Below are 14,024 nucleotides of genomic sequence, written 5' to 3'. Positions count from 1 at the left end.
ACATCTCAGGGATTATGGAGCTTAGCTTTCCTGCTGACTGGCCATTTATTATTTTTTTAAAAAAAGAATGTCTCTACAACACACTGGGCGCTTCTTTACTCTGTTCCTGTAGGCCTTTTATGAGCTGTGTGGCTATGAACAAGGATTTCTTATGCAGTAAACTGAAAGTCCTTCCTGGTGATACCAGCAGTGAGATGATGTTCAATTCCATTCTTTATAGAAAAGATTTTCTCATCAATATTCATCAGAGTGTTCGCTGGGAACAAGCACAAGAATACTAACACAGTTCCTTAGCAGAGCATCTTTAGCATGACTCTGTAAACTGCCTGATTTGCACTTCCTCAGTTATATATGCTGTGTTTGCACGTTCATTGCAGGACTGGCTCATGGAGGGAAGTCTCTGTCTTTAAGTAATTCCAGATATAGGTGCTTCCTTCTCATTTTGCCTTTATCTGGGCCTGGTTCTAAATACATGTCTATATTTTTCTCATTATTTTAAGAATTAATGTTTTGTTTTCAAATGATCAAATAAATTTAGGATGAAAACTAGTTCCTGGCATAACAAGGTCTTAAGAATTTCATCTCATGACCCCATTCTCACCAGCCTACAAGTTCCCTGACCATCCTTATATACCACACAGTACCGTTATAATCTTATTGCTTTTTCCTTTCTTCCTTCCTTCCTTTGTTCCTTCATGGAAATTATTATTATTGTTATATAACCTCACAGTCTTAATTGATGATTACAACCTTCTTTTGTATTTCTACAAAGAAAGATATTTTGCTTTGCTCTTGGGTTCCTAGTATAGAGCATAGTACCTCACGTGTATTAAACCCTCAGAGTAACGTTTAGAATAAGTAATCTGTTACTCTCGTAAAGTATGAGCTTTTCATTTTGACTAAAGAGTTACACCATATATTTCATCATCATGGAAATGTGGAATACTCTCTATCCACAGTGGTATTTTTCTTTTTCATTTTGAAGTTAAAGAACTTGGTGTTATTTTGGGCTATAGGAATGAGCTGAAAAATAACAAGATAACAGTGTAATTCATAGTTGCAAAAAGTGGAAGATGAAGCCAATATAAGTGAAAAAAATATTTGTTATAAAATGACTACTGAGAATTGAGCACCCAAGAAGTGAGCTAGAGGAGAATGCAGTCGTGTCTAATGCCCTTGTAAAATGAGTGCTCTTAGCCTAATGAGCTTAGTGTGCTATAGAGTTCAGCTGCACAGATTACAGTAATTAGCTCCAAGATGATTATAAATCTCTTAAATCTCTTAACTGTATAATATTGCAATGTGTGCTTGTTACTAAGAGGAGCTGTTTGTGGCATACATGATACTGAACCTCTAAAAGATAGGCTGCAATTTGTTTAACCAACAGAAAGGTATACTATATTAATTTCCTTTTGTGAATCAAGTTGGATGAGAAGTTTGAGTAATTGATGTTATCTCTGCATCACTATGGATCCTTGTCACAGCTTTTGGGGCTCACTGGTTATTGGCATAGTTTGTCATGCAGTTCCTTTGCCACCACCATTGGCTGCCACAAGAATAAGATTGTGGGAATCTCATCTTGAAGAATGGCCTGGTTAGCAAGGATGTATGAATACCTGTGAGATGTTTATCTGAAAATTTCTGTTTGCCTGAAAATTAGTTAGCATACTTTAAAGTCAGAGGTACAGATTTTAAATGCCCTGGCAACCAGTTTTTAAGTTAAAGCTGTTATATTAATGAGAACTGCTTTATCTGAATTGTTCAGATCTTATACTTTTATAGTGTGAGACAACAGAAATTGTTGAATTGCCTCTTTTTTTAGATCTAGAAGGGGCCCAGGTGTCCAGAGAATAATAAATTTACTTAGCATGACACAGTAAACTAGCGACAAAGCCAGAGCATTCAGCCAAGTCTTCTTTTGGATCCATCTGCTTGCCACTTTGTTCCTATCCATAAATTGCTGTGTGGAATCAGGAGCAGCCCGTGAAACCCAAACCAATTTTCTTCCTTATAGTTAATTATTTCACTCTGCAAGATTAGTTGATACGTGACTCATTGACCAGTTTTTCTTATCACATACTGTTATGGGCTCTGAGGATGAATGAGAAAAGTATATAGATAGATACCCATAAGGATATTAGATTTACTAAAAGAAACAGGAATGTAAAATAGCACATTTTGATGAACTGTGTTAGAGGCATATATATACAAGGTATCTGGGTGTAGCTCAAAGGAGATACAGTGTCACCCAGTTTTTTGCTCTGTGCAGATGATTTTGAGCTTAGTTGCAGGAGGACAGAACATTAACAACAGTTTTGGCAAGTGTTTCTATTCTGTAATCACCTTGACCAAATCCTTTCACAAAGTAGTCTTTACTCATGTGCTCACAGTCTAATGGCAGTATTGCCTTGGCTGTGAAATATGAAGGTCCTTTCTGTGGCATCTTACTTTATTATGAAGTTTATGAGAAGGTTTAAGAAATAACTTCTAAATAAAGTTTAAGAAAGTGGGCATATGCCCCATTTTAAATGAGTCCTCAAAAGGCAGCAGTTTCTGTAGACATCACTTCCACCTTACCCTTTACTTCCCTTTCCTGTCTTCAGCTGGTCCAGCAGTGGCCACAGATTCAGAAATCTGCTACAAAAGATGTGGAGGAAGACGACGATGACGACAACACTGGTGGCATCAACTTAGACAAAGCAAAGGAACGGCTTCAGGAAGAGGACAAATTCGACAAGGAAGAATATAGGAAGAAAATTAAGGCAAAGCATCGGGTAAGCTTTCTGCTTGGAATTACAGCTGTGTTCCTACAAATTTGTCAAACTTCTAATTCATTGGAAGTGCATTGATAACATTTCTGTGATCGTTGTTTTCACTGACACTTTCTTTGTGGCCGATTAGGCACTGATTCCTTTTGTTCTTTTTCTGGAGACTATAGCACTGAGTTGCCACTGGAATCTGCTTTTGGTTATGTGACTCAGATAGTATTACTGTGTTTTAAAGGTACAGTTTGTGTGCCAATCAATAATGCCCTTAGCATTCATGAGTCACATTGTTGAGGGTGGTTACTTAAGGTTATAGCATATGGTTATGTTTTAGCCCTCTTGAAATTCTTACTTGAGATTGGTATTTCACATGTAATTGTAGCAATACAGATAGAATACAGATAATACAGAAAGATCCCATATTCTCCATTTCTATAATTTTGTTATCACTAGAATATTTTAATAAGTGAAACTACAATATATAGCCTTTTGGATTGTTGTTTTTCATTCAGCATTATTTCCTAGAAATTTGCCAGGTTGGTGTATATAAAGACACTTTCTTTAAAAGATATTTAAAAGGTATTTGTTTGAATGTATGTATGTACACCACATGTGTGATTAGTTCCTGAAGAGGCCTGAAGAGGGCATCAGATATCCTGAAGCTAAGTTACTGTTGTGAGCTGCCAGTAGGGTGCAGAGAACCAAATCTGGTTCCTCCGAGGAGTAGCAAGTGCTCCTAACTATTGAGCCATCTCCAACCCTCTTTATTATCTTTCTAATACTGAGCAGTGGTCTGCTGTTTGGATGGGCTTAGGGTTGATGTATTACACACTCACTGAAGGACATTGGTGTTGTTTCCAGATTCATTTCACTAGCTAAATTTCTTTCCATATTCGTTGCTTGATGATATCTTGTAAAAGAGAACATTTTTATGTGTATAAGGCCCTGATGACCTTAAACCTCAGTTCTCTGTTATCTTTGTGGGGGACATATGTATTATTGTCCTGCCATACTATGTAATTCCCCCCAAATGGGATTAACCACTAGATTAATGAGTCAACGCATATGTACGTTTTAAAATATCTTTCTGAAGCATGCCTCTAAAGCAGTGAGTGACTTCAGGATGGCACAATATAATATTTGAGAATCCTTGCCATATTATTAAATTTTATTTAAAAAACTTTTCTATGCCTTTGGATGGGAATATTATTGTTATCACCTTGAAAAGGATTCTTGTAGATTTTTTACTCCTTTTTTACCTTGTAACTATTTAATGGTCCAGATCACACTGCTTTTATGAGAGTTTTTTTTTTTTGTTTGTTTTTGTTTTTGTTTTTGTTTTTCGAGACAGGGTTTCTCTTGTGTAGCTTTGCGCCTTTCCTGGAACTCACTTGGTAGCCCAGGCTGGCCTCGAACTCACAGAGATCCGCCTGCCTCTGCCTCCCAAGTGCTGGGATTAAAGGCGTGCGCCACCACCGCCCGGCTATGAGAGTTTTTTAAAGACTTTTTTTAAAGACTTACTACAACTTTACAATATCATTTGACATAACCAAAGAAAAAAGTACATATTGAAGATAGTTTCAAATATGGAAATGAGTGTTGCCAAAGCATTTTAGACTTGTGGAACACAAGTTGAAGTGTAATGCTTGAGGTTAGATATTTATGTTATTGAGAGAAACAAATATTTCTTGTATTACTTCCTTTAGTACAGTGTGTAAATTGAAATTTGGAATTATTTGTTAAGATCTTTAGAAGTACCAAGACTATCAACAGCTTGCTTGCCATAGTTTAGTTTTCAGTCTGCTCCGAGTATTTATCTAGGGGTTAGATTGAGTATAAAGAATGTTTTACACTTTATTACTTAAAAATTACAATCAGTTATAAAAGAAGTGTGAAGATTTACATAAAACAAGATTTCTTCTTGCCTTCTCTTTCCTCCCACATATGACAACTGTCTATAGAATATCACTACCAAATGATATTAATGATATTATAGTGAATTTAAAGTGGGCTATTTATGCTTATATTTACATTATAGAATGTAAAGGTAGAATACTGAAAATACATGATCCTCAGTCCTCAGGAAAACTGGTTAAAACATGGTTAGCTGTGAACATGTTTGCATTGAACAAAATGTCTTTTTCATTTTTTTCCCTTTTGAATGAGTGATATATCTACACAGTCTTGAAATCAGGATGATGAAAATGACCCAATATCCTGGCTCATACCTGTCCTCACCTCTTCCTCTATCCTGGTCTGCCTACCTTAATCACCTTTGTTTGTCTGGTTGAGAGAAGGTTTCACCAGTTCCGCAGGCTGACTAGAATGTGCAGTGTAGACAGTGTTGCCTTCAATTCCTCATCCTGCTTTAGCCTCTTGAGTGCTGTTGTTACTGCTTTGTATCACCATGTCAGGTTACTGTAACTTTTAATGCATCACTGTTAGGCAAATAGCAGGAAGTCAGATATGTATTTTTAATATTTTTATTCATCTATATTAAATACGAGAATGTTAAACACTAAAAGTTGAGTAAAAGTTGAAAAGAAAAACCACTGTGAATATGGGATGTGACTGAATAAAATTTATGTGGGAGGAAGAAATGCCAGGAAACTGATCACATGCTTCTGCATTTGGCTTATTTATAAATAGATGTCACTTGTGAGTTTCATAAGTTACAGAATTTTTAAATGCATGTTTAAAATGTCTCAGGATGATAATTTCATTTTAAAAGATAATTCCTTAAGTGAGTTTAGTCTTAATGATTCATTTTGGTGGTAATACTTCCTGTTACGAATTAGTGGCTGCTTTGGGGGCTGGAGATCCATCACCAGTTTAGAATACTTATTGCTTTCGCAGAGAAATGAGTTTGATTTCCAGAGCCCAGAATCCACATGGTGGCTCACAACCATCTGTTAACTTTTCCAAAATACCTGCTGGCCTCTGCTGGATTCTTTGGGCACAAGGCATGTACATGGTGATATTCATACATGCAGACAAAAAACTCATACACATAAAATAAATAGATAAGTAAATAAATAAATGTAAGAAAATGCATAGTGCACAGTTTTGAATGTCCTCAACCATTGTTACGTAGGTCTCAGGTCCTTATGATGGTCCAGTTATTCATTCTCAGAATGTTCTAGTACACCTGTCTTTGACTCATGCTTTTGTCTACCCACCACTGGAAGCTATAAAATTCCATCAGAGACAGAGGTATTCCTTTTAAAAAAGTTTTAGAAAACTGAGATATAAAGATCTTTTCACTTGAGTTTTTGTGACTAGGTTTTATTATATTTTAATTTGTATGTAAAAATTAAAAAGGCTATTTTGTCTGTATGCATGTCTGTGAACCATGTGTGCGCAGTGCTGATGAAGGCCGGAAGCCTGCATTGGATCTTTTGGAACTGGAGTTACAGATGTTTGTGAGCCACCATGCTGGTGCTGGGAACTGAATTGTGGTCCTTTGGAAGATCATCAGTTGCCCTTAACAACTGAACTATCTGTCCAATCCCCAGTTGTATTTTGATATGAATAGAGGTACAGCATGATGTTTTGTTGTATGTATACATTGTAGAATGATGAAATTTGGTTAACATATCAGTCACTTTTTAAGTTATTATTTCTTTGTGGTATGAACATTCAGAATCCTTGCTACTAGCTACTTTGAATATATAGGACTTTTTTTTTTTTTTAATAACTATAGCCACCACTCTTTGCAAAAGATCCCTAGAACTTATTATATTGGGATGAAATTTTGTTTCCTTTAACCAAGAGACCTCCCTCATTCCAAAGATAATCATCATTCTGTTTTATATTTCTGTCAGTTTAGTTTTCTTGGATTCCACACCAGTGATACTACTTTTCTTATTCACTTATTTTGGTGTCTATAGATTTATCATGTTGTCACAACTGTCAGAATGGCCTGCTTTTTGAAGTCTGATTAGTATTCCATTCTTTATACGCATTGAAAAAAATCCATTTGTCCATTGATGTCACTTTGTATGAGTATTAAGATTTTAATTTTTTATTACGTGTAAAAGGAATATAATATGATAGTGCCATTGAGAATAGAGCAGAGCTGCTTCTGTGCAGAAACATATAACTAAACCTGGCCTTCTGGTGCCTTCTCTAACTGTTGTAGGTTATTTAGCACTTTTATTTTATTTTATTTTTTTATGAGTTTGCAGTGAAATTTTAAGCACCATTTTATTTCTGAGACTTACTGGTAGCTGTGGTCAATAGGCTTATTACTTTTCTCTATAGAAAATCTTGAAATGTTCATTAGAAATAAAAATACAGCAGAAGTTATACTCTGGCACAGAGACTGCTGTGGGATGGTCTGTATGTCAAATTGTTCTGATTGGTCAATAAATAAAACACTGATTGGCCAGTGACCAGGGAGGAAGTAGGTGGCCAGGCAGGAAGTAGGTGGGACAAGGAGAGAGGAGAATTCTGGGAAGCAGAAGGCTGAGGCAGAGAGACACTGCCAGCTGCCGCCATGACCAGCAGCAGGTGAAGACACCGGTAAGCCACCAGCCACGTGGCAAGGTATAGATTTGTGGAAATGGATTAATTTAAGCTGTAAGAACAGTTAGCAAGAAGCCTGCCGCGGCCATACAGTTTGTATGCAATATAAGTCTCTGTGTTTACTTGGTTGGGTCTGAGCGGCTGTGGGACTGGCGGGTGACAAAGATTTGTCCTGACTGTGGGCAAGGCAGGAAAACTCTAGCTACACAGAGACAAAAGGTTTTGTGATATCAGTCAAAGCTGTTCTTACTGTAATGGGCTGGACATTTGCTCTGTGCTGTGATGCCTTTTTAGCTCTGCAAAATTATTTATGTTTTGCTTGATCTCTGCTGTCAGTGCTGGTGATATAGAGAAATGACCTTAGAGAAGGCCTCTCATTCTCGTGGAGTTCTCTGTGAAAGCTTTATTCATTTTAGATTGTGATTTAAATAGGGCCATCATGTCAAGAAATGAGTCTGGACTGCTTGTGACAGTGGTGCAAGCCTGACTCTGTTTCCACTTAGTTATGAACATTAGAAAAATAGGGAAAAATTAAGGGGACATTGTAGAATTGTTATTGATACAGAGCTAATTTGATATTGACTCTCAGTGACTTCATTTTAAAACATATATAATAGGTCAAAAAAATAGAGAGATTGTAATAAGCCATCTTAGAAATAGTACCAAGACTACCAACAGTAGCACGTGGCAGTTAATTAACTGGGCTCTGTGTTAAATGCTTTATATATACTCTGCCATTGTATGCTCACAATTAACTTCTGAAATAAGGCCAGACTCATTCTAGAGTATAAAATTAAGACTTAGAAGAGTCAAGTGATGTGTACAAGTTCCTATATCTTAACAAAGGGAGCCTTTACTAAGGTCCCCACTACTTCTTGACCTTGAGCTGTTTAGCTTAAACCATGAAACATTTTCTTAAAAGGGCAGTTCTGAAGCAGTAAATAAAAATTTAATAAATGATAGAAGTGGGTGTTGGGTTTTGAAGAAGCAATGGTGACAAATTCTAGAAGCTGTAATTAGATTCAAATAAATTCAAAGACAAAATAAGCATTGTAGTTAGTCATTTAGTTTAGGGCCCCAGACCAGAACTTTTTCCTGAATGATCATTGCATAACAATGTAGGTACTAATACTAAAGTCCAGTTTTCAGTGGTTATTGCCATTTAAAAGTCTAGGCAATATTGTAGACTACAAGCCTGCTAACATAGTTACAAGAAATTTTACTAAGGTTAGAAATGATATCACGAGAGCAAGGGACTACTAAGCATTTGGTGTTAAACTCTAACAGACATTATAAGTAAGGCTTATTTACATGAGAAAAATCCTTTTTTGGTTCATCAGTTGTGTGATATGTCTTTGAGATATTTTTTTATCTTCCATTTTTATTTGTTGTTTTATAGATTAAAATATTGTAAAGGCCATGTGATATTTGAGTGATAGGTGGTTACCATGGAGAATAGTTGGAGGCTGGACTGGAGTTGAAGAGTGGAGAGCAGAGATGGGTACTGTTGGATCTGAGACTGGCAGGATTGGGTCTCAGACCCTGATGGTTACAGGACACTCAGCTGTTTGTGTTTTGTTCATTGCTCTATAGCCAGAACCCACCGTAAGTGTTGGCACATGGCAGTTGAGTACAGATTTAAGCCATTAACTATGAAGTGAGTGCTTGCGTGCATCCTTGTTCCTATTCCAGACTTCTGTCTAGGACACTGTCCTATTCATGTTGTTTAGACAAAGCTCCATGGAATATGAATACATTGAAGAGGCTTGGTCCTGGGGTCCTGAGAGGGGTGCATGGAGACTTACAGGGTTTTTGTTCTTAGAGAACAGGAGTTATTTTTGTAAAATTGTCGTAACCACTCTTGATCATACTTTCTTTTTTTTTTTTTAATTGAAAATAGACTCTTCTCTCATATAATAATACATCTAACCAGTTTCCCCTACTTCCACTTCTGCTAGCTTCCCTCAACCTCTCCTCTCCTCCTCTGCTTCCTCTTCAGAAAAGAGCAGGCCAAGAGATGACAGCTAAGCAGGACAAAACAATATATAAGACAAGGCAAAAGCCCTCATATTGAGACTGGACAAGGCAACTCAATTGGAGAAAAAGAGTCTCAAAAGCAGGCAAACGAGTCAGAGATATGCCTGCTCCCCCTGTTAGGAGTCTCACAAAAACACCATGCTAACAGCCATAACATATACACAGGACCTGGTGCAGAACCATGCAGGCCCCTCGGTTGTCTCTTCAGTCTCTGTGAGCCCATGTGAGCCCCGCTTAGATGATTCAGTGGGCCATATTCTCTTGGTGTCCTCCATCCCCTCTGACTCCTACCATCTTTCCTCTTTCTCTTCCTCTGGGTTCCCTGATCTCCGAGGGGAGGGACCTGATGGAGACCTCCGGTTTAGACTCTCATCTGCATAGTATCTGGTTGTGGGTCTCTGTACCTGCTCCAGCTGTGGCCACAGGAAGTCTCTCTGATGACGACTGGATAAGGCACTGATAGCCAAGTCTCTGAGCTATCCAGTCTCCAGTTCCTGGCTCTCCAAGCATGTAGGGCATGGGCTCCCTCTCATGGCAGTGGGCTTCAAGTTAAAACAAACATTAGTTGACCACTCCCACGAATTCTGTGACACCATTGCCCCAGCACATCTTTCAAGCAGGAAATATTATAGGTAGAGGGTTTTGTGGCTGCGTTGGTGTCCAGTTTTTTCTTTTTGTAGCCTGCAGAGTACCTCTTCATGCCAAAAAGACTAGAACGTAGGGGTACCATGCAGTACCAGCTTGACCTCTCTGTGTTCAATTAGATGTGTAGATGTTGTCTTTGGCAATGCCTGCACACACACAGCCTGCCCCCCCCGCTCCCCCCCCCCCCCCCCCGGTCACTCATTAGCGACCTTCTGTACTAGCATCAGCTTGGGTTGTTTAGGGATCTCCTTGGGACCCCCTTGGCTAACAACTCAAACAACTGTAACCCAGTTCCACCACTGGAAACCTTGCCTGGCTACAAAAGATAGCCAGTTTAGATCTGTATCCTCCACTACTAGGAGTCCTCACTAGGGTCACTCTCATAGATTCCAGGAAGTTTCTACTGTGCTAGGTTTCCACCTCCCCATGCTCCCCAATTCTAGCCATCTCTTTTCACACTTTCCCACATCCACTTGATCCCTCCTGCTCCCATCCCCACCCACCCCACCCCCAGGCCACCTGTAGAATCTGATCTATTTCTTCTTTCTGGTGAGATCCATGCTTCCCCTCTATAGTCCTTCTCTTTTCCTAACCTCTCTAGATTTGTGGGTTAAGCTTGATTATCATTTACCTAACCACTAATATCCATTTATATGTGAATACATGCTATATCTTGTCTTTCTGGGTCTGTGATACCTCACTCAGGATGATTTTTTTTTCTAGTTCCATCTAATTGCCTGCAAATTTCGTGTCTTTTTTTTTTTCCCTTTTAAACTTCTGAATAATACTCCCTTGTGTAAATGTACCACATTTTCTTTATCTATTCTTCGTTTGAGGGACATCCAGGTTTTTTCCAGGTTCTGGGTATTATGAGTAAAGCTTCTATGAACATAGTTGAGCAAGTGTCTTTGTGGTAGGATGGAGTGTCGTTTGGATACATGCCCAAGAGTGGTATAGGTGGGTCTTGAGGTAGATTGATTACTACTTTGTGAGAAACCACTGTATTGATTTCTGAAGTGGCTGTACAAGTTTTCACCCCCACCAGCAATGGGGGTGGGGGGGAGGAAGGGAAGAAGAAACATGTGTTTCCCTTGCTCCATATCCTCATCAGCATGAGCTGTCACTGAGTTTTTGATCTTAGCCATTCTGAGAAGTGTAAGATGGAATCTAAAGTAGTTTTCATTTGCATTTCCCTGATGGCTAAAGAGGTTGAACATTTTTTTTTTTCTCAGCCATTTGAGATTCCTCTATTGAGAATTCTCTGTTTAGATGTGTCCCATTTTTTTTTAAATTGGATTATTTGGTTTTTTAATATCTAGTTTCTTGAAATATATATATGTGTGTATATATATATATATATATATATATATATATATATATATATATATATATATATGATACTAGCCCTCTATTTGATGGGATTTGGTAAAAATCTTTTCCCATTCCATAGGCTGCTGTTTTGTCCTGTTGACAGTGTCCTTTGTCTTACAGAAACTTTTCAGTTTCATGAGGTCCCATTTATTAATTGTTGATCTTAGTGCCTGAGTTATTGGTGTTCTGTTCGGAAAGTTGTCTCCTGTGCTAATATGCTGAACATACTTTCATTGAGCCGGGTTCCCCTTCCTCACTCTCCTGAAAAAGAGGTGAATGTACTATTGAAGTGACAGTAGATACCCCCTGTGGTCCTGTGTGACATCTGGGAACTCTGTTCTGTACTAGACTGTAGAGTTGCCTGATAGCCATTCAGATGGTTTGTGCTCTCATCTTGTGCTGAAAAAAACGAGACTCATTTCTAAATCTGCAAATTCCTGTATATGACCAGAGAATGAAAAAAGCATGAATGCTTTGCCCTGACTGCTGACCAAATTCATATTTCATGGTACTTGCTTTTTTTGCAAGGTGATGAGGGCCCAAAATTTCTGAGATGTCAAAGAAGGATAATAGTTATAAAGCGAGTATTTTGTACCTTGAAATGCGATTTTTTGTTTTCTTCTCCTTTGTGAATTTGACTTCCATTATTGAATTTCATGCTTTCCTTTTACTTAATCACTTGTGCATAGCAGAACTCAAGATAAAATTCTGTCTTTTTGCATTCTATAAAATGTTTTTTGGTATCAGTATGTTCTCAAAAATGATATTAAAATGGAATTTATTAAACTATATAAACTACATTAAATTAAGGGAGACCTCAGCTATTGAATATAATAATGTTCAGGTATCTCTTGTACCTAGTATAGCCTTTTGTGTTTTGTGTTATTACAAACTCTTAAATAACAGTTTTTTCCTGTTTTAGGAAAGAAAAGGTACTTCTTGTGCCCATTTCCAATTTCTGGATTACTGTAGTTCTACTTCCTGTTTGAAAGCCTTTCCTCCTAGAATGCTAATAGCTTTTTATGGTAGAGGAGTCCAGAGAGGATAATAGCAAGATGTGAGTGATATGAAGGATAGAGAAGTTTTCTAATGATTTATTTTAAATTGTTTTTCCCACATATTGAAAGATAGTTGTTCTTTAATACATTACCCCCCCCCCCCCCACACACACACACATGCTTTCATGTCTTGGTCATATGACTTCACTTCCATTTCTTTGGATCTCTCTTATCTGTATGATGTCAGCAGAAGACAATGTCGAAGGAGATATGGGTTTGTATGTACATTGAATTCTAATAGCTGACAGGCCTGAACTTTTTTTTTTTTGTTATTAATATTATCTGTGTCTGTGTGTGCACGCACAAGTACATTATGTGGTAGAGAGCACACACTCCATGGCACATTTGTTGAGCTCAGAGAACAACTTTGTGGAATAGGTTCTATCCTTTCACCTTTATGTGTGTTTTTGTAATTGAGCTCAGGTCACAAAGCTTGTACAGTAAGTACTTTTGTGTTCCCAACCTGGCCTTTAGATTCATTTAGAGGTTGGAAAGATGGTTCAGCAGTTAAGAACACATACTGCTCTTGTAGAGGACCTGAGTTTTGTTTCCAGTGGCTCCTATCAGATGATGCACAATCATCTTTAACTATCTTTAACTCCAGGGATTAGAGATCTTCTTCAGGGTTCTGTAGGAACCATAACTAACGTGCACCTACCCCCCCATCCCAACACATTCACGTACACATAATTAAAAGTAGACTAAATATTAATAAAATAGAATATCATCTAGTAACAGTAGTGGAATAGTTTTGAGATTTGGTGACAGTATGTATTTTTTTGTTATGGCTAATATAGCTTGTTCAAATGCCCAATGATACAGCCTAGGTTCATGTGAACGGGTTTTTCTGATGCAAACACATCAATGTGTTTGTAACTTTGAAGTTCTATTTTCAGGTTTTTTCTTTTTCTTTCTTTCTTTTTTTTTTTTTTAGGCTGGGTTTTTCTGTATAGTCCTGGCTGTTCTGGAACTTGCTTTGTAGACCAGGCTGTCCTTGAACTCAGAGATCCACCTGCCTCTGCTTCCCAAGTGCTGGGATTAAAGGTGTGTACCACCACCACTTGGTCCATTTTCAGATAGTCTTAGGTGTTAGGACAAGGCAACTTATTGAATAATTACAATAAAAATTTGTATGATTATAATTGTAAATTATTTTTTTCTTTTGCACAAAGAACCTGACAGAAATTAAGTACATAAAATATTGTCAGGAGAAAATAACATTAAAAGGAAAAGACTTGATTATTAATAAAACAGTACCATTTGTACATATCGATAAGAGAAGACACAGTATATGACCCTACAAGGAAAATAATGGAGGAGTGTGGAGCATAGTAATGTGCCGGAATGACATTGGGTTTCACAAATACAGGAGAGTCCTAGGCTCATGGCTCACTATGTTTATGCCTTTAATCAAGTAACCTAATTATGCTGATTGCCCATCTTTTAACCTATAAAATTGGGAGGGGATTTATCTCATAAGTTCTGAAACACTATTTAAAAGTGACATTTGCAAATTACCTAGCACATTGTGATAATTTAGAGCTATTGCTTTTAGCAAGAAAGTAACAATAATAGTAATGTACAGATAAAATTTTTGTGCAAATACAATACAGTTTTTTGT

At 37.5% G+C, this 14,024-nt stretch overlaps 1 protein-coding gene across 1 annotated transcript in view; it reads left to right on the top strand.

Moving 5' to 3' along the window:
* Positions 1 to 14,024, top strand: part of Ddx10 (DEAD-box helicase 10) — a 178,584-nt gene that overhangs the window by 93,879 nt on the left and 70,681 nt on the right. The window contains exon 15 of the mRNA XM_042280937.2: positions 2,604 to 2,774. Coding sequence (XP_042136871.2) covers positions 2,604 to 2,774 — 171 coding nt within the window. The remainder of the gene's footprint in view (positions 1 to 2,603; positions 2,775 to 14,024) is intronic.

The sequence above is a fragment of the Peromyscus maniculatus genome, chromosome 7, assembly GCF_049852395.1.
Source record: "Peromyscus maniculatus bairdii isolate BWxNUB_F1_BW_parent chromosome 7, HU_Pman_BW_mat_3.1, whole genome shotgun sequence".
Taxonomy (NCBI): domain Eukaryota; kingdom Metazoa; phylum Chordata; class Mammalia; order Rodentia; family Cricetidae; genus Peromyscus; species Peromyscus maniculatus.
The sequence above is the reverse complement of the archived record's forward strand: the minus strand, read 5'-3'. Positions and strand labels throughout refer to the sequence as shown.